Below are 25,488 nucleotides of genomic sequence, written 5' to 3'. Positions count from 1 at the left end.
TAGAACAGCTTTTTGTGTTCCTCACCACGCAGACTGAGATAAATAAAAGTGAGTCATAATGCTAATTAACGGTTAGCTCACCTTGAATGCTGTGGAGGTAAACTTTAAGGCCAGAGCGCAGAGTTTGGTTCTCCACTCTCTCAAACTGCTTGAAGAGTCTGTTGATTGCACTCTGGAGGGAGTCATACCTCTTGATCTCCGCTTTTATCGCAAAGGAGGAAGCTGATTTAATGTTGCTGGTCATCCTCATGCACAGATAAGTCGTGAACCGAAGCAGCGAGATGCTTCAGCCCATTTGAACTCCGGCTGCTGGTTTCACATGAAGAACTCGAGCTTGAGACGAAGAAGCACCAGAAGACGAGGTGAAGTCAACTCAGGGTGTCGCTCTCTCGCTCTTTCTCTCTCTTTCTAAACCACAAAAGTCACATCATGACAACGTGTTCAGCTTCCTCTGCAGGTTTGAGCCCAACGGAAATCACTTCCCTGTTTCAAACTGTGCTCTCCTCTGCACACCAACCCTGAAAATGTAGTGAACTGAGATTTACCAAAAGAGAAAGTGGAAAATTCAGAATGTGACGACTAAAATCTCCCTGAAAGAGGCAACTTAAATTTAACTTTGCAAACCTTTTTTTCCACTAAGACAGAGAGAACATAGACTGAATTATTTTAGAACAAATCAGTTTTACATAAACAAAAACCAACATTCTCATCTTTCCAAATCTGGAGCACAGAGGTGGAGGTATCATGGTTTGGGGATGTTTTGCTGCAAAAGGCCATATTCTAAAAACAGGATCTAACATGAATCCTACTGTATACCAAAATGTGCAACCATCTGTAAAAACAATGTTAAAACAGAAGCACACTTGATGACCTTATGACCTCATTAGTCTCTCCTATCACTGTGAAGGAAATCTACCTGACTTGTTTTTAAAATATAGCTCCAGCACACTGCAGATATTTGTTTATGCAGGTCTCTTGAGATCAGATTGTTGTAGCGTAAAAAAAACCAAACAATTATTCAGGCCATTAAAATGATTTAATAGCTTAATAAAGAATATTGGTTTGCAAATATAATGTTCAGGAATAGTTAAATTCCAATAAATTTTAGCATCATTCTTGATAATTTTTTAATAATATTGTAATATTTTGACTAGAATTAGTAAAATAAAACCCTTATGAATTAAATGTCGTCATAAATCAATATTCTACAATAACATTTGGAAAATCTTCCAAAACTGAGCTGCTGACATCTCATGACCTAAGACTCATACAGCAACATTATTTCGTCAGAGGCTTCTTTAAATACGTTGCGAGACTGACTGCTGCAGCATTGCCATCCACAACAATTGTTGAAGATCCTTGGACAAAATTTAAGTTACATTTGGGATGAATAAAGTATTTTTGAATTGAATTGAACTTCAACTCAGTTATATGTATTATAATCTGCCGAAATTGTTACACTTATTTTATTGGTTCAAATCTGAAAGTTTGCTTTAAGTCTGATGAAAAACTGATACAACATAAAAACAAACAAAACAACTAAAAAATACAGATACAATAAATAAACACTTAAAACTTCACTGTGTATATGTAGGGTTAACCCGATAATTTAACAATAACACCAACATTTAGGTATACCGTGTGATTTCCATCAGTAAGCAGTAAAAATAATAAACCCACAGTTTCAGATCGTGTCAAAATTAAAAACATGACAAAAAAAAGATAGAAAAAAACAGAAAAACCGCGTTCCGTGCAGAAAAGGTCAGTTAATGTCAGGTTGGGGAACTTAGATAAACCTTTTCGACTATAGCGATACATCCACTGCAATGAAACCTCACGGAAGGATGTTTGAAAAAAACAGAAACGGGTTCGGGGAGACGTCAGAATCTGACGTCAGACGTCAGTTTTGACGAAATCGGCCACGCCCTCTCCGCTGTTTGAGTCCAGAAGACATCGGCGCAGCTCGGAGCCGCATAGCAGACATTGTTGTTCATCTCATCTGGAGGATTTTTGGCGTTTTCTAATATGGTTTGTGGCGGTTTCACCTGTTTGAAAAACGCCCTCTGCTCCCTCAATGTTGTTTACATGGTGAGTGTTGGCACAGATGATAACTGTCGGTACGAAGCGGCAGCCGCTGAATGAAGTGGCGTAATCCTGACGAAAAGCTAACCAGTTAGCAACCAAGCTAGCTACCTATTTTAGCTCACAGAATTCCAGAAAGTTCTGATTATGTAAACATTTTGCTTCACATGCGCTCTGGTTCTTGTCCATAAGTGAATGGTATGTATTCTGCTCATTTATTGAAAACCCAGTGTGTGTATAGCTTCGGCTTCTGGATAGAAACGTAGAGTAGCGGCTAACATTAGCATATTAGCAGAGCTGCGAGGCCATCATCTGAGCGACTGGCGTGTTTAAATTGGTTATCTTTGTGGCAACAGTCACACAGGATGGTCTTAATTTGATTTAATCTGCCCATGTCATAGCAGACTCACGCAGATTTAATCTCGAAGGAAACGTGAAGTGATACCGGTGACATGCATGAAACATTTGACAGCTACTGCTTTTTAAATCTGCCAGTTTTCAGATGATTTATATCTCTGTTTACTTTGAAAAGGTTATGTATTCATGAAACGTCCAACAAACAATCTCTAATCCATGAACTACATTCGGTGGTATAAAAAAACAATTTAATTATCTTGTTACGGTTCTTGATTCAGCCTTAATTCCATTTTTGTTATTGCAGAATATGGTATTATGATGACTATATCGCTTTTTGTAGTGATTAGAATGTTTTTAGTGGTGTGATTGACATATAATTGCCATTTTATTGAATTTAAAAACTGTACTTTTATAGTTTTGTCTGCCTAAATATGAGATTTGCTTAGGAACTGCTTTATGTTATTTAATTTCCTTTTGGGATCAATGCAGTATGTTTTAATTGAATTTGAAAAACCCTTTAAAACAAACTAGATCACATATCTAGGTCACGTTAGAGCATTTACTTTCAAGCTTCTGCAGCTGTTATCTATCTTAATTAACATTGAAGAAATCTAAAAAGTATGTTAGAAATTTCTATAATTTGTTTTTAGAAACTCTGTTTATGACATAAAAGATTTTATAGATGAGTCAAATCAGTTGGTTTTTGTTGTAGAGGTTCTTGAAAAGGTGTTGAAATGATTAATTACATCTCATAAATAAGTAGTAAGTGATTAAGCATTTAAAATACAGAATTCACACACTTTTACTCAATCTGAATCCCTCTGCTTGGCTGTGATTTGAGAATGTTGTGATTTATAGTTTCCCCATTTTATTGTTTACAAAAAGCAAACTGTCACAGACAATTGCTTTTTGTCTGTGACTTTGGAAAGTGTGAATATAATGACTGTATTATTATGGTAAACATGCCATCACATGTAATGTTTAAAATTTACTTCCAGGCCAAAATAATTCATACAAACAGAAAATGTGAAATCTGAACCCTTTAAGATCAGTCGCAGTAATCAATTAATCACATGAATTCAAATATTTTCATTTTAATATTTCTTAAGGGCAATTTTGTTTAAACAAATCACAATCAATTTTATTTATAATTTCTGTTATTTGTTGTTTTTATTGCTGTTTTATTAATTGTCTTTGGATGTCTTGTTGTATTTTGGCTTTTTAAAATATCTTTAGTTACAGTGTTAAGTGTTCGGGACAAAATGAAAGTTTGTTGGTCTCAAAACAGCAGTATTATCATTTATTGCAATAATTACTGGGGCAATTTATTGTCAGGCAAAAATAGGTATTGTGATAGGGTTACACACTAGTAAAACATTTAAATATTACAAATTGTAGTGAAGTTACCTTAAAATACTTTAAAAACTGCGTATGTAGAACAGGTTTTAACTGTACGTACAGAGCTGAATGTCCCATTTGAAGATGTTTTCCCTAAAAACTCCTGACGCAGTCGAGACACGTGCTTCAGTCAGGCATGTTGTTGGCGTCTGAGTCACGATGCTCATTTCTGACTGAGTCACTCCTGATGACTGCAGAAGCCGCGAACTTTCTATTTACTCAACTTCAGCTAATTACATTGAGCAAAAATAGTATTTCATCGTTTAATTACTATTTTTAATTCAAAAGGCTCATGTCTGGAGCTCTTATTGAGACGTTTTGAGGTGCAAAAGCGTCTCTGAAATGCTGTTTGTGAGAGAGCAGTGAGATCTGAACTCCAGTCATACTCGTGCGCCTCAGCTGACCGTGGTTAACTTCTCTCCTTCTGTCCCTCCAGCTGGTTGGGCTGCTGCTCATTGGAGTGGCAGTCTGGGGGAAAGGCTTCGGCTTGGTGTCCAGCATCCACATCATCGGAGGCGTCATAGCGGTGGGCGTCTTCCTGCTGCTCATCGCCATCGTTGGCCTCGTCGGAGCCATTCACCACCACCAAGTCATGCTTTTCTTTGTATCCTTTCTCCGGACTCACATGCAATAAGCAATAAATCAATTAATCGCATGATAAATTAAATCGAGCTCAATAATTTCCATTTGTATGATTTATTGTTTTTTCATTTTGTTTCTTTCTACCAAAAACTGGATGGCAAAAGTGTTTAGTCTGGTGTTTTCATCTCAAGTAGCCTTTTTTTCTCAAAAGTGGGTAAAATACTGAGTAAAACGTATCCATCCAGGAAATTACTCAAGTCAGAGTAAAAAAAGTATTTGGTGAAATCTCTACTCAAGAACTGACTTACTGATCAAAATATTAATGTTTTAATATTCAAAAATTACATAATCAGAATAGACTAAAACATGGTTATTTAGAAATAATAATAATATTGTTATTTTACTGAAGTAAAAGTAAAAATTATAGCATAGCAAAAATACTCCTAAAAGTAATTTTTTTTCAAAGTTACTCAAGTAAAAGTAACTGAGTTAAAAACAACTAGTTGCTACCCAAGTCTGCTTTTTTTTAACAGTTTAATAAAGATTTCATAATTCATTTTTTTGTTTATTTTGCATATTTAAAGTGTCTTCCAGTTCTAATGTTAAATGTTCATTAGAATTTAAAGGTTGTTGATCTTTGAAAATGTTCGTGCATTATTATCACATATTACTTGAAAATGGTTTCAAAATAACAATATTATCTTTTATCTTCGTCCAGAAAAATTTGTTATCACACGCCTACTGTTAGACTTAGACTGACTTTATTATCATTTTCAATGCACAGGGTGTATACAGAATGAAATTTCGTTGCATACGGCTCAGGACAATGTTTTGAGGTTCCAATGTTTCTAATGTTTACTGTTAACGATTTATTGATTATTAAATTAGTGGACAATTATTTCAATGATTGATTCATCACAATCACAAATAATTATGATTAATCTGATTGTTTCAGCCCCACAAACATGAAAAATCCTTTGTTTTTTAAATGCAGTAATTTTCACATCCCCTCCCTATAAAAAATCTGAGAACTTTATATTTTTATTGTGCATTAATATTTGTTATAACAGGCCTTCGTAGGTGAGTAATTTTCTATTTTTGCATCTGCATCGTTTCCTTAACTTTCCCCCCAGTACATGGTCATCCTCTTCATCGTTTTCCTCTTCCAGTTTGGAGTTTCCTGTTCCTGCTTGGCGATGAACCGCGGACAGCAGGTTAGCAAACATCCTGTCTGAGTTCAGATGCGTAACAAACGGTATTTATCCCTGATGACAAACGTGGATTCTGTTTGTTAATTTTTAAATTTCCAGGTGGTTCTCCTGAACTCCGCCTGGGGGATGTTGGACAATAAAACCAAGGTAAACCTGGAGGACCAACTGGACTGCTGCGGCCTGCTGAACGTCTCCAACAACCACTCACAGTTTGACGAGGACGTGAGAAACTGTCGCGCTGTAAGTATGAAATGTTATTTCTCCTGTTTTATTCTCTGCAGTCCAGAAGACTGTAGTTTATTTTTATACTAACTACATACTGCAGGTAAAATATGTACAATTTTATATTTCTAAAGGTGCTGTTGGTGTTTGTAGCAACTAAAGTAATCCATTAGGGCTGCAGCTAGACCATACTATTTAGAAAACAATAAAACAAGTAGAAGTAAGAGGCAAACATTGATTTCAGTATTTAAAAGGTTGAAGTATATCCAGTATAATTTATTATGGAATTAATTGCTTATTGTGACAAACTTATGTATCTGGTTTCTTTGAAAAATTATGTGTTTGGTACTTCTTTTACCCGCTTCATTTAATTTTTAATAAATGAGACGAAAATACAGATTAAAAATCTGACTCATCCTATTAGAAACACCAATTTAAAGTGTTTCTTTCTGTATTTTTCCCCTCCAGCCATGCAAAGCTGAAAGATCCTGTCTGAGCTGCGGGGATAAGATGCTGAATCATGCAACAGAAGTTCTGAAGATCCTCGGGGGCGTCGGACTTTTCTTCAGCTTCTCAGAGGTGAGTTTGATTCCCAACACGCTATTCCCAATACGGCTTCACTCTGAGTAGAAACGTGGCGTTTAGCTCCATCCGTCCATCCTCCCTCCCTCTCTTCTTCATGGAAATGTCTCATATCGTCATAGTGAGTGTTTATGGTTATATTAAGAGTTTGTCCATCTTGTCCTCCTGCTGCGTCTCGTTACCGTGTCTCATCTCTGACCTCAGATCCTCGGCGTGTGGCTCGCCGTGCGCTACCGGAACCAGAAGGATCCTCGAGCAAACCCGAGTGCTTTCCTATAGTCTGCCCCTCGCGTCCCGCAGCAGGCACTTGTTTTCCCTGCAGACACACTGGTACAACACACACACACAGAGAAAATGGACGAGCGCACAACCCACTCCGAACTGGATACTCGTGCATGAACGGATGACTGGTAACGCTGGTGAGTCTTACTGGTTCAGCCTTGATTTGAGTCCCAGACGTCCTGCATGTTCCCCCCAAGTCCCAACAAACACACACACTCACACACACACACACATACGCCAACCAACGACTCCATCACTAATAGCCTGTGTGCACCTTGAAACGTTCCTCCTGTCTCTAGCGTAGTAACAGCTAACGTTCCCCTGTGTCGGTGAAATGCGCCAAACGATGCGACGGGGAAAAAAACGAGGCATAGAAGCGGTGATGTAAAGTAGTGTAATTATTTCCCTCCCCAAACACGTCGGCGGGGAGCCTAGCAGGTAGATCTTTAGGTAGCAGTTGCTCGTCCTTTGGGTTAGTTTCAGATGTTTGTGAACTGTAACTGAGCCAGCTAACTTTCAGTCAGCGACATTCACATGCCACAGACTGCAGCCTTCATGTTGTACATATATTCTTATTTAAGATACTGGAACGCTCGGTGGATCGGCAGAAGTAGTCGCGTCCCTATGTTTGAGCGACGGCGTGTAGTTTAGATCCCGCCGCCGCTGCAGCTGTAGGAAATCACAGCGAAAACTTTTTCATGTCGTTTATTTCAGGAAAATAAAAAAAAAGGTATTTTAGCCAAAGTGGCTTTTTTTTCAATGGAGAGTAAAGAGTGCCAAATCACAATGAATAAATAATTGTTTTATTAATATTATTAACAACAAAATTATATTGATGTTATTATTTTTAATGACAATATTAACAGCTGTGACAAAGTGCTGATAAAATCAAAGAACATTCAAAATATGGAAAGGACAAAAGAGGTAAATAAAACGCTAAAACGGAAATGAGTAATGGCAAAAATATGGAAACAATAATGGTATTAATACTGTTGTTGCTAACAGCAATAATAATAATTGTTATAGCAATAACTATTATTGCTGTAACAGTAATAGTTAAAATTACTGTTAATGACAATATTAAAAATATTATTAATAGTAATATGCTGTTAACTATGATACAGTTAATGCTATTACCATTATTAATAATAATAAATGGAAATCATTATTAAAATGTTAATTTTTTAAAATTGAAAATAAATACAGGAATTTATTAAATATAAAATTGGTTATATGTGCCACAATTAATTGTATTGATTTTATTTTAAAAACTATATCTAATTATGTCATGTTCTTCTGCTGATCATGATTTAAATTAAAATTAAATTTCATTAAACTCAGTGGGCGGGATTAGTGGAAATCCTGACGTCTGATTGGCTAAGTGATCAAGACAACTTATTCAAGGTTTGCTATCATTCTGGGTCAATATTGTCAATGGAAAGTGAATAAATAACTTCAATAAATTATTTACTAAAAGATGAGCAACTCCGGCCTTTCTGTCTCTCATTTGGTCTGAAATAAGTTAAGAGAGAGGAGCTGGTGTTAGCGGCGCTAGCTGGTGTTAGCAGTGCTTGCTGCTGTTAGCGGCGCTAACGTGTGTAGCAGCATCACAGTGAGACCTTTGGTGAAATTATTAGCGATATTTAAGCCCAAACTAGAAATCTAGAGGCTGGAGTTGCTCAGCCAGAGTTTGTAGTAAATAAATTACAAAACTTTATTGAAAGTATTTCTACATTACCTGTGGAAATATTGACTCAGTCAAAACAAACTTACAGGAAGTTGGCTAAGTGGTCAAACTGGCTGGTTGAAGCAGCCAATCAGATGCCAGGGTCTCACCTAATCCCGCCCACTGAGTTTCCCAGATGAAACAAAGTTCATTTAAAATAATTTAATAGATGTAATTGAGACACAAATCTGTATTTATGCCCAGTTTTAACACTAGCAACAAATAAAAATATTTATTTCACGGTTTATTATAATTTGGCACTCTTCACTCTCCATATTTTGCAAATCTTTTATTGTGTTAATTGTGATAATGTGCTCCTTGTTGCTATTTTAAAGCCCTCAAAAAACAACTAATGTTTTTTTTCTGTTGCCATATGTCTTTGTATTCATCAGTGTTAAATGCTTTGTAAAAATATACGAATAATGCCTGTTGGATATTTTTAGAATCTATTTAAGTTTAGTGCACATTAAGCAGATGTTATAATTTTCCTCGGTATGTCACATTTCCTGCTCATGTGTTTCTATTATTATTTTTGATTTTAACTTAAAGGACTAATGCGAGCTGTAATGAAATGTCTTACTTGAACCTGTCATCTTTGCTGATGTGGATTTTTTGCTGCTGATTTGGACTTGGTGTAAATGTTATGACAGATCCTAATGCCATATATTACATGTATCCACTTTGAATTTCTGTGCACTTGTTATCGAAATGTATGAATTTTTGAGACTTAATTTTCCAAATAATAAAACTTTAAACTGGAAAACTGTTTGTTTTCTGTCTTAATGTCTAGTTTTTGAAAGGTGTTTCACATTTTGTCACATTCCAGCTCGATAGTTTAAGGTTGGGAAGTTAAAAATTCAGACATTTATCTGGATTTTGGGGCGAATTCAACTCTAAACTCAATCAATTATTAATATAATCAATTAATTTATTAATCAATTAATCATTAACTAGAGTAAACAGACTCAATTAATGAAAAGCAACAAAAACGATCATTGCTCTAATTAAGTAATTAAGCCAAAACTTTACAAAAATATTTACATTTTTCATTTAATATTAAAAAACCTTAACTGGAACAAGTGTCAAGTATACATAAAAACAGAACATGACGTAATATTTATACTTTTATTTCATTTGCATTTTAGAACAATTTAAAACCCAACATAGCAAGATGAAATGTCACACATAAATACTCAAATTAACTTAACCCATCTTTCGTGCCTTTTCTAAAATAGAAATTTGAATTTTCTTTCCATAAATTTTCACATAAAGCTGAAAAACACTTAAAAATGTTAATTAAAATGCAAAAGATTTAAATCTGTTAGGAATCCGTTTTTAGTCCATCTTTAAACCAGAAGTTCTGTCTCATTTGATCCATTTCGGTATTTTGCTTAAGAGTGAAGATGTGAAACTGAACATGAAGATAAAATGACTTGCGATTGAATATTAATGCCAGGCTAAGAAAAAATAATTTTAAAAAGTACGACAATAAACTTGTATCAGAGTAAAGTAATGGTATTATGAGAATAAAGTCAAAATATGACTTTGTTTTTGTAATACGGCTTTATCTTTGTATTATTTTGACTCTATTCTGAGAGTAAATGTGTTATTATTATTATTAATGTTAATATATTCCAAGACCGAAGTCGTAATAATATGACTTTATTCTAATTGTGTGACTTTGATGCAATTGTGTAAGCGACTGTCTATGACTTTATTCTGGTAAAATTATGCCTTTATTCTCATATTATTACATTATTCTTCATTTTTTGTTATTCTTGCAATTCAATGTGGATAAAACTGCAGAATAACAGCGGATTATCCCCCGTTTGGCCACATGATGGCGGTAGAGGGTATCTGTTAAACACCTGCAGAAACACAAATGCTTTAGATGCTCAGGTGCATTTTCTTCCTCTACTACTATCATCCCAGCTCAGGTGTGGATGTTATCGACCTGCCAGGTGTGAAATTAATCCAGATTTTTTTTTAAGTCTGCTAATCCTTTCAGTTGGGACGGGTCCAGGAATGTGTGGAGCCGACAGAAGGAAAGCTCAAGTGCGCTCTGATAGGGAGACATTGAAATTATCTCCACACCTTTCAACCGAGGTGGCTCTGAATGAGGATAACCTTTAGAGGAGACCTAATCTCTGCCGTTGTCTCCACCCGAGCGGCTAAAATCTGCGAGTCTGCACCGTTTCCGGTGGATATGGAGCGGTCCCGTCCTGTCAGCATGGTTCCCGTCCACACCTTGTGATGCAGGCCCATATGCCGGGTGTATTAGTTTGGAGAGCCGCACCAACAGGGACGGCCATCTGTTCTTTCACCAATATAGCTCGGGCTCTGGAAGACAGGATCTTTAAACATTTGGTCCCCTATATCACAGAAATAGGCTGCTTCCTATATGGGCGCTGTTAATTATGCATCACTTGTCATAAGGCTGAATTAAAAAACAGGATGTTATCTGATGACTGTTAGAGTTTCTTACAAACCGTTTAAATAGTTCAATCTGATCGGATAAATGTAGTTCAACAATATCTGCTCCATCTGCCGTAAGCGGAAGATTAGGGACGTTGTAGTTTCACTTCAGTTTCCTGCTGGGATCTGATCTGCTGCTTCACCTCAGAGCTTCTTTTCTGGAGGAGACGGATCAGTTCAGTGAAGATCTTCTCACTGTCCACTGATTTATCAGCAGAGTGATTAATTTATTTTAATAATGAAGAAAATATTTACAAATTCCTCTGTAAACAAGTTATTTTATTGAAGAAAGTCAGAGATACAGAACAGCAGACATTTATATTTCTGATCTAAATATAAGGTATTTAAAAGCAAATATAATCTGTTCTGACTTTATGGTAGTTTCAGTTTCTTCTTGGATCACAATAAACTACATCAGCAAGTTTAGTTCACTACAATCTGAACTAATTTAAACAAGAACATGCAAATATGTGAATATAAATATGAAAGGAAAGAAAATATTAGAGCGGAGAAAAGATTAGATTTAAATGTGGAGAAATATTTCTGTGTCATAAAAGGATGAAAAAAAACATCAGCAGTGATTTCCTTTATGGCTCCTGGAACTAAAAAAATACAATGAAACCAGAAAAATAAAGAACATCAGAACCATGAAACCTGATCAACAATCAGAGAGAAAATCTATTTGGGTTTACAGAACTCTGCAGACCCTCCACTGTTACAAACCCAAATTCCAGCCAGCAGCGGTTCAGTGAATCTGGTCTGGACTCTGTGGAGGAGAGTCATGGTTTTGGAGACGCTGTAGAAGGACAGAATACCTGCTCTGTGATCCAGGTACACTCCAACTCTGGAGGAAACTGGACCTGAGACGGAGGTCCAGATGTTGTTGTGACCAAATGCAGAATTGGAACAATTTAATGACCAAGATTTGTCATTATATCCAAATATACATTGATTCCAACTTCCTGCTCTGCTAATATTCTTGTAAGCGACTGCCACAAAAACATTTGACCCGCTCCACTCCACCTCCCAGTAACAACATCCAGTCAGACTCTCTCTACTCAGAACCTGAGAATAATCAGTGAATTTGTCTGGATGACTAGAATAAGACTTATATACACTTCTGATCAGTGCGGCAAAAGATATCAATCACCTTATTATGACAAGAGCAGATGTTCTCCTGGAGGTTCTTGGACGGCTCCACCAGCTTGTGTTTCTTCAAAGGAGCTGAATCATAATGAGGCTGAAGGTGTTTCTCACAATAAGAGGCCAGACAGACCAAACAGGACTTGATGGCTTTCAGTTTTCTTCCAGTGCAGACATCACAGGCCACATCTTCAGGTCCAGCATAGCGGTGATCAGCAGGAGCAGCTTGGAGTCCAGTTTTCTTCAGCTGCTCCACTAAATTTGCTAGTATGGTGTTTTTCTGCAGGTCAGGTCTCTGTGTGAAGGTTTTCCTGCACTGAGGACAATTGTAGCTTTTCTTCTTCTCACCTCCATCCCAGAAGTTTTTAATACAGATCATACAGTAGCTGTGTCCACAGGGAATAGCCACTGGATCCTTCAGTAGATCCAGACAGATGGAACAGGAGAAAGTTTCTGGGTCCAGCTGAACTGCCTGTTGCTCCATTTCTCCTCTCAGTCAGAGTGAGTGTGTTAGTTTCGTTTCCTCATCAGATAAACAAGGCTGATCTCTGATCTACCAATCAGGTGTCAGTGCAGAGAGGCTGCAGCCAATCAGCTTCTACCTTCAGCTTTAGGATGTGCTTGAAACCAGAAAGAAGAGGGAGGGATATCAGATTACAGGAAGAGGAGGACACTGAACGTAAAACAAGTAAAGATCTTCACAACATTTTATGATCAAAACAGCTGACTGAGTCTCCAAAACTCAGATCTCTAACATCTGATTTCTTCACAGTGTGGAGGTTTTTGTTGCTCAGGAAAATCTGTTGCCTTTTTCCTCACTGAACTGAAATGGCAGCAGGACAGAGAGAGTTGAAAGTTTGCATTATTTCCTTATCTGTTTAGTTTTTGTTGCTGATAAAGTATAGTTTTATAAAAGCTGTAAAACTTTAACTCTTCTCACAGCAAACAGAAGTTCTGCTACCAAACGTTTCTGTCAGACGTCTATTTCTACATTTCATGTTCATTTATTTGAAGGTTGAACATCTGAGCAGCTCTTCTGTGTTTTATGACATGTCTCCATGGTTTCTGACAGGTTTAAAGCTCAATGTTCAACAAACTGCCAGTGGAGGAGCTTCAACCTCGTCTTCATTCCTGCTACCAGGATCTCCAGCTCAGCTTTCTTTCTGTAATCTCTCTGCAGTGGAGGAAGCAGAGTGTTCTTGATGAATGAAGGAGAAACCAAACATCTGATCTAAACCAGAAGAACATGAGACGCTTTGAAGGAAACGTTTTGGCAATTCAGATGAGAAACTCACAATTTATTATTATAATGAAGGGAAACTTTGCAAAATTTTTTGTAATAATTTATTTTAATGAAGAAAGTCAAAGATACAGAACAGTAGACTTTCATTTTTCTGATCTAAATATAAGGTATTTAAAATTAAATATAATCTATTCTGACTTTATGGTAGTTTCAGTTTCTTCTTTGCATCACAATAAACAAACATCAGCAAGTTTAGTTCACTACAATCTGAACTAATTTAAACAAGAACATGCAAATATGTGAATATAAATATGAAAGGAAAAAATATTAGAGCGGAGAAAGATCAATCAATCAATCAAATTTTATTTGTATAGCACATTTCAGCAGCAAGGCATTTCAAAGTGCTTTACATCATTACAAACACAGAAACACAAAGTAATATAGAATAAACAATCAAAACACAGCATTAAGTCAAGTTCCATCAATAAATTTGTAATTGATCACATTTCAAATACAATCCTAAAGAGGTGGGTTTTTAATTGAAATTGAAAATAAGTCAGTGTTTCAGCTGTTTTACAGTTTTCTGGAAGTTTGCTCCAAATTTGTGGTGCATAGATGCTGAAAGCTGCTTCTCCTCATTTGGTTCGGGTTCTGGGGATGCAGAGCAGACCAGAACCGGAAGACCTGAGAGGTCTGGAAGGTTGATACAACAACAGCAGATCTTTAATGTATTGTGGTGCTGAGCTGTTCAGTGATTTATAAATTAACAACAGTATTTTAAAGTCTATTCTTTGAGCTACCGGGAGCCAGGGGAGGGACTTTAAAACTGGTGTTATGTGCTCTATCTTCCTGGTTTTAGTGAGATTAGATTAGATTTAAATGTGGAGAAATATTTCTGTCATAAAAGGATGAAATAAAACATCAGCAGTGATTTCCTTTATGGCTCCTGGAACTGAAAAAACGAAAGAAACATTTTATCTAGATAAACAAAGAACAGAGACATCAGAACCATGAAAAATGATCAACAATCAGAGAGAGAAAATCTGTTTGGGTTAACAGAACTTTGCAGAACCTCCAACCCAAACTCCAGCCAGCAGCGGCTGAGTGAATCTGGTCTGGACTCTGTGGAGGAGAGTCATGGTTTCAGAGACGCTGTAGAAGGACAGAATACCTGCTCTGTGATCCAGGTACACTCCGACTCTGGAGGAAACTGGACCTGAGACGGAGGTCCAGATGTTGTTGTGACCAAATTTAGAATTGGAACAATCTAATGACCAAGATTTGTCATTAAATCCAAATGTGCATTGATTCCAACTTCCTGCTCTGCTGATATTCTTGTAAGCGACTGCCACAAAAATATTTGACCCGCTCCGTTCCACCTCCCAGTAACAACGTCCAGTCAGATTCTCTCTACTCAGAACCTGAAAATAACCAGTGAATCTGTCTGGATGACAAGAATAAGACTGATTGTTAACCGTCCATGTCACTTTCCTGTTCCCGTCTGATAGTACCAGATGTGTGTTTGCTGTGTTTGGATCCAGAGTGATTTCACAAGAATATCTTAAGAATCCAGCTCTGCTCTTTGGTTCTGGTTCTGACAGTAGAACATCCGCCCCAGTGACCATCAGTGAGATGTTTGTCCATGAGTCTCTCAGGACGTCCTGTAGTTTCTCTCTGAGCTCTGACACAGCTGCTGTCACGTCCTCAAAGTGTCTCAGAGGACGGATGCTGATGCTGGATGAGTGTGTAGACTCACTGAGTGCTGGCAGTGAGGGGTAGTTGAGGAGAAACTGGTTGTGATCCTCTGTGTGTGAGAGCTGCTCCAGCTCAGCGTCTTTCCTCTTCAGCTCAGTGATCTCCTGCTCCAGCTTCTCCTGAACATCTTTGAATCGACTCACTTCAGTTTCCTGCTGGGATCTGATCTGCTGCTTCACCTCAGAGCTTCTTTTCTGGATGACACGGATCAGCTCAGTGAAGATCTTCTCACTGTCCTCCACTGTTTTATCAGCAGAGTGATTGATGGCCTCCACCTCCTGTTGAAGCAGCTTCACATCTTTTTCCTGGTCCTGGATCATCTGCTGGATGTTTCCTCGTCTCTCCTCCAGCTCTCTCTGCCTCTCAGTCCTTTCTGCTGCAGCTGAGACTGTGTCATGACCTTTATGTTCATCCACAGAGCAGAGATAACAGATACACTTCTGATCAGTGCGGCAGAACATCTTCATTACCTCATCATGACGAGAGCAGATGTTCTCCTGGAGGTTCTTGGACGGCTCCACCAGCTTGTGTTTCTTCAAAGGAGCTGAATCATAATGAGGCTGAAGGTGTTTCTCACAATAAGAGGCCAGACAGACCAAACAGGACTTGATGGCTTTCAGTTTTCTTCCAGTGCAGACATCACAGGCCACATCTTCAGGTCCAGCATAGCGGTGATCAGCAGGAGCAGCTTGGAGTCCAGTCGTCTGCAGCTGCTCCACTAAAGCTGCTAGTATGGTGTTCTTGTTTAGTACAGGCCTCGGTATGAATGTCTTCCTGCATTGAGGACAGCTGTGGATTCGTTTCTGATCCTCTGCATCCCAGTGGGTTTTAATGCAGATCATACAGAAGCTGTGTCCACAGGTAGTAGTCACCGGATCCTTCAGTAGACCCAAACAAATGGAACAGGAGAAAGTTTCTGGGTCCAGGTGATTCAGCTCCATTTCTCCTCTCAGTCAGAGTGACTGTGTTAGTTTCACTTCCTGAAAACATAAACAGGTTTATGCTCTTATCTTCATCTCAGTGCAGAGACGCCACAGCCAATCAGCTGTCACCTTCAGCACATTCTAGAGCCACCCATCGTCAAGGTGTTTTCCAGAGCAGGTAGAACAGGAATATCTGAGTCTTTCATATAATGTACTAATGAACTTTAGAAGAAGGGAGTCTATATTAGGAAAGAGAGATTATATTAGTAAACAATTCAGCAAATGTAAAGTTGTAACTTTTTAAGAAAATAATTAAATAATACAAGAACAAGACAATGCCACTAATATGTATTTTTCAATAGTTGAGTTCAGACCTGTCATGAGGAAAGTTAAAATGTCAGCTCCATATAATAAGTGAATTTACACTGACAAAGAACAAAAAGTATTTTAGACTAGTTACTAGAGCAGATACATCTGTACACTTGAAATAAGACAAAATTAACTTATAAGTAAGTTTTCAGCAAGATATCAGAGCTTGTTTCAAGTCAATAATTCCTTAATAATTGATAAGAAAAATTAGTATTCTCACTAGCAAATTATTTAACAAAACAGTTGGATAAGAGGCTCTAGTGGTACCAAATCCAGGCCACTGGGAAATGTCCCGGTTCTCCCGATGGACAGAACCTGAAACCTGAAGATAGTTTCTGAATATAATATTTCAGCTTTGCAGCAGATTTCAGTTTTTGCTTCTCTCTCTGTTTCAAGATGCAGCACCTACTTGATAAATACATGCTGAAAATGTATCTTAGCTCTAAATAAAACGGCAGAGATTCAACAATTTCTATTTATTACTGTCATGATGGATTTACTATTTTCAGACCCACATGCAGAACACAATACAGGAGAGGTATGTACGGTAATTGGTTTATTGTGAAACGGCAAGTAAAGGATGTGGAAGTTCTGGTCTGGTCCAGGGAGGAAACGGGTTCACGGAGCGATCGGCTCTCTAAAGAGGCAGAGCAGAATGGTGAGTTCAGGGTTGTCGGAAACGGGAGAGTCACAGAATAAACGGAGCTTACTTGTGGTTCGATGGTGTGAGAACCAGGAGGGTTTACTGGGAGGTTCGGGGTCTTTGTCTTTAAAGTGGTCCAGGTGGTCCGGTGCCTGATGGCTGGTGTGCAGGAAGAAAACGGGGGAGTGCGTCGGAGGGCGGACAGGTAGGCTCGGGCTTGGCGGGGACAAAGGAGCGGTGCAACTGCCAGTCGTGGAATCCGGGGAGGAACTTGTAATTGGACTGAGGAGGTGAGTCTGGGAACTCGGGCAACCAGTGGGTAGGACCCACGGCGTCACGAGGGGAATCTCGATCAGAGAAGCAGACAGGATCCGTAAGGGCTTCTCCGGGGGAAAAACCGTTTCTGGCTAACACTCGGGCGCTGAAGGACTGGCAGGAGCCTCCTTTAGTACACGCCGCTGATGAGTTGATCAGGTTCAGGTGTGCTTGATGGCGGTCTACACACACACTCCAGTCGGGTGAGTATGGCGCCATCTGTCGTAAAAGGTGAGTGTATGCACAGAAAAACCCACAAAAGAACCAAAGGAACCCCGAACCACAACAGTACCCCCCCCTTAACGGCCGCCACTTGGCGGCCTCGAAGAACCGGACGTCAGTGAGGAACGGTAGTCAGTGATGAGTCTGGATGATCCAAAATAAAAGAACCCGGGACCCAAGAACGCTCCTCCGGACCATAGCCCTCCCAGTCGACGAGGTACTGCCAACCGCAACCTCGCCGACGGGAGTCCACGATCCGGTGGACGAAATATGCAGGGTGGCCATCAACGTCACGGGGGGGAGGAGGGGCGTCGGCTGGAGGTCAGAGCGGGCTGGTCCAGACGGGTTTAATGTGGGACACATGGAAGGTGGGATGGACACGGAGGGAGGTGGGCAAACGGAGACGGACAGCGGATGGACTGATGACGGCTTCTATAGTAAATGGACCAATATAACGGGGAGCTAATTTTTTAGACATTGATTTGAGGGGAATGTCTCGGGAGGACAACCAAACCTGTTGACCGGGTGTGTAGGTGGGAGCAGGAATCCTCCTGCGGTCAGCCTGGCGTTTAATCTGTTCGACAGTGCGGTTGAGATTGTCTATAGTAGCCTTCCAAACCTGGGAGATGAATTGCGGTCCTCGATCCGATAGGATGTCCTGCGGGATGCCATGAAGCCGGAAAACGTGTTTGACCAGAAGTTGTGCTGTTTGGAAGGCCGTGGGTAATTTACGGAGGGGAACGAAATGGCAAGCTTTGGAGAAGCGGTCAACAATGGAGAGGATGGTGGTCATGCCTTTGGAGGGTGGCAACCCGGTGACGAAGTCTATCGATATGTGGGACCATGGTCGTTTTGGAATAGGAAGTGGCTGAAGGAGACCAGCCGGGGGTTGATGGAATGTCTTATTACGGGAACAGACGGTGCAGGCTCGAACATAATCCCGGACATCTTTGTGAACGGATGGCCATCAGAACCTTCGGTTGACTAGGGCGACGGTGCGACTGATGCCGGGATGATCAGAAAACTTTGATGCGTGGATCCACTGAAGAAAACGGGCCCGGACGGAGGAAGGAACGAAGGTCTTATTGGGTGGACAGGAATCAGGAGCTGGGTCGGACAGTTGTGCTTGTTTTATAATGTCTTCCATTTCCCAGGTTATTGCTGCAACTGTGCAGCTGGGAGGGAGGATGGTGGCTGGAACCTTCTCAAAGTCGTCAGGCGAGTAGAGACGGGAAAGGGCATCAGGTTTTATGTTGCAAGATCCTGGGCGATATGAAATGGAGAGGTTGAACCGTGAGAAGAATAACGACCAGAGTGATTGTCGTGGATTTAGCCATCTCGCTGAACATAGGTAGGACAAATTCTTGTGGTCGGTCCAAACCAAGACTGGAAGCTCTGCCCCCTCCAGCCAGTGTCTCCACTCCTCCAGGGCCAACTTTATGGCTAGTAGTTCCCGGTCCCCCACATCATAGTTCCTTTCAGGTGGTGTTAATCTGCGTGACAAAAAGGCACAGGGGTGAGTTTTATTGTCTTGGGGTGATATCTGAGACAATACTGCTCCAACTCCGGAATCAGACGCATCCACTTCTACGATGAACTGCCTAGAGGGGTCCGGTTGAATGAGGATGGGTGCGGTGGCAAAGAGGTTCTTGAGACGAGAGAAGGCAGCCTCAGTCTCCGGGGTCCAACTGAAAGGAATCTTGGTAGAGGTTAGAGCGGTAAGAGGTAAGGCTGTCTGACTGTAATTGCGGGTAAAACGACGGCAAAAATTGGCAAATCCGAGGAAACGTTGTAGCTGTTTGCGGGTCTCTGGTCTTGGCCACTCCAGGACCGCCCGAATCTTTTCCTCCATCGGCCTTACCTGTCCGCCCCCAAGAATGAAACCCAGAAATGACACAGACCACTTGTGGAATTCACACTTTTCTGCCTTGACATATAGCTTGTTTTCTAAAAGTCTCTGCAGAACCAGACGGACGTGATGCTTGTGTTCATCTAAGGATTTAGAGTAAATCAGAATGTCATCGAGATAAACGAATACAAAAATGTTTAGGAAGTCTCTTAAAACATCGTTTATCAGAGCTTGGAAAAAGGCAGGAGCATTCGACAATCCAAACGGCATAACAAGGTACTCAAACTGCCCAATGGGTGTTTTAAATGCTGTCTTCCATTCGTCTCCCTTACGAATGCGCAGAAGGTGGTAAGCATTTCTTAAGTCCAGCTTGGAGAAAACTGTTGCTCCATGGACTGGTTCGAAAGCTGATGACAGCAGCGGCAGGGGATATTTGTTTTTAACTGTAATATTATTTAGTCCCCTGTAGACATGTATATATATATATATATATATATATATATATATATATATATATATATATATATATATATATATATATATATATATTGACTCTAGCCCAGGGGAGCCCATCCTACTAAATCCGGCCCTGGCTGTCATCGATTACCCTCATCAGCGGAAAGACCAGAGCCAAATCTCTTTAGCTATTAAGGAGATTGGTACTTTCTCCAAAGCTTCAGGTCTTTCTCTTAAACTTAAAAAATGTGAGATAATGGCCATTAAGGACTGTTCCATAGCCTCAATTGAAGCTATACCAGTTAAGAATGAGGTTATTTATTTAGGTATAAACATCACGAAGGATCAAATAGAAAGAAGCTCCCTAAACTTCGACCCGCTAATTCAAAAGACTAAAAAAAGACTTAATCAATGGTTAGTTAGAGATCTTTCTTTACGTGGCCGTATTCTGCTTACAAAGGCTGAAGGCCTCTCCAGACTAATTTATGCTGCACAGTCATTAGACATTGACAATAAAAATGAGAAGGAAATTGACAAACTGCTATTCAACTTCATATGGAAAAATAAGACTCACTATATAAAAAAATCTACTCTAATAAATTCATATGAAAACTGAGGGCTTAACTGCTTATCTTTCTCTATCTTAAATAATATTTTTAAAATAAATTGGATCCATAATTTTTTTAATTCTCCAGCATCTTTCTGGAATATTATACCCTTTCATATTTTTTTCAAATTCGGTGGTCTAAAGTTCTTTCTAATTTGTAATTTTGATATAACGAAACTACCAATTAAACTCTCTAACTTTCATCGGCAGGCTCTTTTATCATGGTTACTCATCTACAAGCATAACTTCTCTCCTCACCGATACTTTATTTGGAATAATAAGGACATTCTATATAAGAGGAAAACTATATTTTTTGATTCTTGGTTTAATAATAACATTGTTTTGGTTGACCAATTGTTCAACAGTGATGGTCTGTTGTTGACTTATGAAGAATTTCTCTGTAAGTTCAGTTTTCCTGTCTCTCCTGGAGAATATGCCAAAGTTTTTGGTGCCGTTTCTACAAAGATCTGTATGTTATTTCGGCAGAAGCCGAGAATCGTTTATCACTCTCCCTTTTTATCTCCCATACATTCTCCTGTTGGCAAAATTTGTTTGAATCCTTTTCCTTGTAACAATAATAAGTCGATCAGATCCCTGTTTCTGAAGGACGTGACCTCTACTCCTGTGGTCGTTCATTATTGGAATCGCTTTCATATTACTGTGTCTTGGAAATTTATCTGGCTGCTCCCTAATCACTTTCTTCTCTCTAACAAGATAAAGGAAGTTTCTTTTAAACTCATTCAGCGAATCTACCCCGTTAGTCTATTTAAAGAAATTCAGTTCTAACATTGATGTGAACTGTTCCTTCTGTGTCGTTTGCCCAGAATCGGTCACTCATTTGTTCTGGTTGTCCCTCATTCTAAAATATTTTGGCAACATTTTTGTAACTTTGTTGATTCCAAAATTTCAGCAGGTTTTCACTTATATTGGGAAAATGTCTTATTTGGATTTCAACAAAATGGAGGAATGAATGTAAAGAGTCTCCTTATCAATTTACTAATTATTAAGGCTAAATTTCACCTACATAAATGCAAATTTTTGAAGAAAAAAACAAATTTTTTAGTTTCTTTGATCGAACTTAAACATTATTTATCAACAATTCAGTCCTCCACTAATCAAAAAGCAGAATCAACAATACGGGCTTGTAATCAACTTGGAATTTTGGATGATCTTTTAAGTTAATGCACTGTGACATCTGGCACACGTATCACAATTTGTGCTATTTCCTGTATACATATTTATATTGATTGTCGTTTTCTTATCTTCTTGCTTTAGTTTATGCTCCCCCGGTAAATTATTGTTATTATCTTCCTGAGATTTGTTCACAGTACAATTGTATTGTTGTTTATTATAATAAATAAAGTTTAAAAAAAAAAAAAATTGGAGCGCAAATAATACAGATAAAAAAACAAAAACCCTCATCAGCGGAGCATACTTAAGGAGTTGACCGCCAGTCCAGCGTCGCCAGAGTGTTTTGCCTGTCACGGTACCTCTGAGCCCCCTTGAGCCCTGTCTCTGTGTTCCTCGTTGCCTTGAGCCTTCCTGTGATTCTCTTTGTGTTTCTCTGTTGCCTTCAGGTGATCCCTTTTGACACTCTGGACCCGCTGACTAGATCCTAGCAGTTTTCCTGGTTTCAGAACCTCCCTCGCGACGCCGTGGAAAGTACCCACTGGTTGCCCGAGTTCCCAGACTCACCCCTCCGTTGTTTACAAGTATCTCCTGGATCCCACGGCTGGCGGCCGAACCACTCCTCTGTGTCGCCGTTGCACCCGAGCCTACCTGTCCGTCCTCCGCCGCACTCCTCCGTTGTTCCTGGACCCACTAAGAGACCGAGACCCTGGACATACTCAGTTACCTTCCAAGATTCAGATCCAACCACCACAAGTAAGAACAACCTGTGTTTTATCTGCGATTTCCATGTTCCCACGACCCCTGAACTCACCAGTCTGCTCTTTCCCCTCGCAGTGAACCACTGCTGCCCGTTACCGTTGATTCCCTGGACCAGACGACTTTGCCACATCCTGATAATTGTGTAATCTTAATAAATCACTTAAACTGATTCCAACTCTCCTGTCTTGTGTTCTGCATGTGGGCTAGAAACCTTAAACCCATCATGACAAAAGTTGTAACTTTTTAAGAAAATAATTAAATAATACAAGAACAAGACAATGCCACTAATATGTATTTTTCAATAGTTGAGTTCAGACCTGTCATGAGGAAAGTTAAAATGTCAGCTCCATATAATAAGTGAATTTACACTGACAAAGAACAAAAAGCATTTTAGACTAGTTTCTAGAGCAGATACATCTGTACACTTGAAATAAGACAAAATTAACTTATAAGAAAGTTTTCAGCAAGATATCAGAGCTTGTTTCAAGTCAATAATTCCTTAATAATTGATAAGAAAAATTAGTATTCTCACTAGCAAATTATTTAACAAAACAGTTGGATAAGAGGCTCTAGTGGTACCAAATCCAGGCCACTTGGAAATGTCCCGGTTCTCCCGATGGACAGAACCTGAAACCTGAAGATAGTTTCTGAATATAATATTTCAGCTTTGCAGCAGATTTCAGTTTTTGTTTCTCTTTCGTTTTCAAGATGCAGCACCTCCTTGATAAATACATGCTGAAAATGTATCTTAGCTCTAAATGAAACGGCAGAAATTCAACCATTTCTATTTATTACCAAAGGACAATTATGTCCAGTTTCTCACTTTACAATAAAAGATTGTATTTGATTATATAAACATGGCAAAAATGTATTTTCCATTTTTGACCATTTTTGTTTTTTTAATTTATTTATTTTTTGATAATTGTCAAATCAGTCAACTATTAAGATCCACAGATTTATTTGATTTCAGTTAGACTCCTTCACATTTCGCTGATTATTTTGTGTAAAAATGTAATATCATATGCAGTACATTTATTATAAAGCAGATTTTTAAACTAATAAATTACTCGTTTGGATGAGAAAGTTAATCGGTGGTTTTATCAGGACAGGTGTTAGCTCTCACCTTTTCTTTAATTTTCACACTCACACCCAGGAGCCACCCAGATTCAACAAGCTCTGCACTGGTGGCATTTTATTTTTTATTGCCCTCTCTCAAGGAGATTGTCCTGAAAAGGTTGTGGACACTTTGAAACCTTCCTTACTCAGTTAAAAATTCTTGATAACTCAGAAACTATTCTTTCTCCTGCATGTTGTTGCAAAAACAACTTCATAGTTATCTTCATAAACCACATCTGATGCAATATTAGAACAGCCAGGTTTTGCTAAAATCAGCATTTTATACAAAAAATACAGTGAAAGTTGATTTTTTTTTTAATGAATGAAACATTTTAAGATAAAGATCTAAAAACATTTTGGTCACAGATCCTCTGTCAGTAATAGATTATTTATCAGCTTAATTACACAGAAATGATTCAATTACCTTCCAAATTTTTATATTAAATGTTGTCATAACTCATGTCATCCACGTATCTTCAAAAAAAAGCTGTGACTAGTGATTCTGGAGGCAGGAAGGTTCTCCAGTAGCAGTCAGTTTTTCAACGAATCTAAAGAAGCCTCTGACTGAAAACTGCTCCCATCTCAATTTATGGCAGCAGAGACAATATTTCACGATAATATGTCCTGGATGATGTCATCAGTTGCTGCTAATCACTTTTTAAATCTTGTTGTTTCTTCTGTTATTTTGCAGGTCAGAAGGTGAAACATTTGAAACTCGCTGACCTAACCTCCTGAAAATTAAAATGATGCAGCAGTTTTTAAGTCTTTGTTTGAAAAAAAGTTGTTAATCTTCACAATATTTCAGACTGCATCTCTAGAACACGTTAAAATTTCAACCCGAGTCAGAGAGCTTTTAGCTTTTAGCCTCATTTAGCCGAGCATTTAACCCAGCTAAGTCCCTTTCTCTGAACTTGTTGGCATTTTTGGAGTGAGTACAGCACCTTGTTGGTTTCAGCTGGTGAGTAATACGAAGGAAACGCTGATGAGAAAATGCAAGAGATGATGAATTAACAGAGAATAAAGGAGAAATTGCTTGGAAAATAATTTTTTTCCCCACATCACCAATAAATGTTGCTACTCAAACATCCCAAAGCATCATAATAGATTATAAAATCCCTCCCACGCAGTATAAACATGTATTACTCACTACTAAAGCTGCTTGTTTCTACGTGGAACGACATTTTTTGTTGTTGTCGGATGAAACCTCCCGTGAGAACACTGCGAGTTGAATAAACTCGTTGCTCCTCCGTCTGAACGGCTGAAGGTCGATGAATAAACTATCAGGCTAATCCCGCAGCCCTGGTTCCTCTCGCTTAAAAACGACTCAACGCAGCATTATACGCACAACGTGAGACCTGCAGCAACAGGACTTTTCCTCCATATAAATGAAACGCCTGAAACAAGCAGAATGGGAGTAATCAATCAGGATCAATGAGGCAGGGGATTTCTGTAGGAGGTGTTGCCATGGTGGGGAATACTGAGCAAATGAAAAACAGGCAGCTGCAGCTCTTAATATGCTAATTAATGTGACCTTTTGACCTTGGAGTTTTAGGAACAGGATGGGCTGATACACTAAACTCCAGTGAGTTCACTTTTACTGTTATTACTGCATATTTTGTGTGCATCTTTTTATCCTTGGTGATTATTGCTTTATACTGGGAACTCTGACTGTTTGTCACCTTATTTACTGGGATTTTCAGTGATAATCTAATACAAAGTGAACAGCTGCAGAAATCCAAAGCTCAGGTGGGAGAGTCTGCTGACAGGACAAGTTTTAATCATCCACAGTGATGGATTTTATGGAAAAGAGACGAGAAAACAGTCATTACTGAAATAAAGCCAAAACTAGTCGCTGTTCCAGTTCAGGAAGGTCAGAAAAATTCAAAACATGAATCTGACCAACATGAAAAACTGTTTCTGGATGGATGGATGGATGGATGGATGGATGGATGGATGGATGGATGGATGGATGGATGGATGGATGGATGGATGGATGGATGAAAGGTTGGGTGGATGGAAGGTTGGATGGAAGGTTGGATG

General features: G+C 39.0%; 4 protein-coding genes and 1 long non-coding RNA gene across 6 annotated transcripts in view; 2 read left to right on the top strand and 3 right to left on the bottom strand.

The window, feature by feature from the left end:
• Positions 1-454, bottom strand: part of agap2 (ArfGAP with GTPase domain, ankyrin repeat and PH domain 2) — a 30,970-nt gene extending 30,516 nt beyond the window's left edge. Inside the window, exon 1 of one of the 2 annotated variants that reach the window (XM_028010032.1) lies at positions 82-454. In XM_028010032.1, the coding sequence (XP_027865833.1) occupies positions 82-250 (169 nt within the window). In that variant the 5' untranslated portion in view covers positions 251-454. The remainder of the gene's footprint in view (positions 1-81) is intronic. The other variant, XM_028010033.1, reaches the window with a different exon arrangement.
• Positions 455-1,920: 1,466 nt separating this feature from the next.
• tspan31 (tetraspanin 31) lies at positions 1,921-9,208 on the top strand. Its single transcript, XM_028010035.1, has 6 exons — positions 1,921-2,088; positions 4,274-4,441; positions 5,553-5,633; positions 5,730-5,870; positions 6,321-6,431; positions 6,639-9,208. Exons 1-6 carry the CDS (start codon positions 2,026-2,028, stop codon positions 6,711-6,713), a joined length of 639 nt encoding a protein of 212 aa, XP_027865836.1. The 5' UTR covers positions 1,921-2,025; the 3' UTR covers positions 6,714-9,208.
• A 2,228-nt stretch (positions 9,209-11,436) lies between these two features.
• Positions 11,437-16,435, bottom strand: LOC114140271 (tripartite motif-containing protein 16-like). The gene is made up of 2 exons (XM_028010034.1): positions 14,383-16,435; positions 11,437-11,640 (listed from the first exon to the last, which is right to left on the bottom strand). The coding sequence occupies exons 1-2, from the start codon at positions 15,997-15,999 to the stop codon at positions 11,596-11,598; spliced, it is 1,662 nt and encodes a 553-aa protein (XP_027865835.1). The 5' UTR covers positions 16,000-16,435; the 3' UTR covers positions 11,437-11,595.
• Positions 11,842-12,565, bottom strand: LOC114140273 (E3 ubiquitin/ISG15 ligase TRIM25-like). The gene has a single exon (XM_028010036.1). It carries the CDS (start codon positions 12,542-12,544, stop codon positions 12,026-12,028), a length of 519 nt encoding a protein of 172 aa, XP_027865837.1. The 5' UTR covers positions 12,545-12,565; the 3' UTR covers positions 11,842-12,025.
• A 5,604-nt stretch (positions 16,436-22,039) lies between the features above and the next one.
• Positions 22,040-22,501, top strand: LOC114140302 (uncharacterized). The gene is made up of 2 exons (XR_003594545.1): positions 22,040-22,326; positions 22,408-22,501. It is a non-coding gene; the product is annotated as an uncharacterized LOC114140302 (long non-coding RNA).
• Positions 22,502-25,488: the final 2,987 nt, after the last annotated feature.

Source organism: Xiphophorus couchianus, chromosome 24 (assembly GCF_001444195.1).
Source record: "Xiphophorus couchianus chromosome 24, X_couchianus-1.0, whole genome shotgun sequence".
Lineage (NCBI taxonomy): Eukaryota > Metazoa > Chordata > Actinopteri > Cyprinodontiformes > Poeciliidae > Xiphophorus > Xiphophorus couchianus.
The sequence above is the reverse complement of the archived record's forward strand: the minus strand, read 5'-3'. Positions and strand labels throughout refer to the sequence as shown.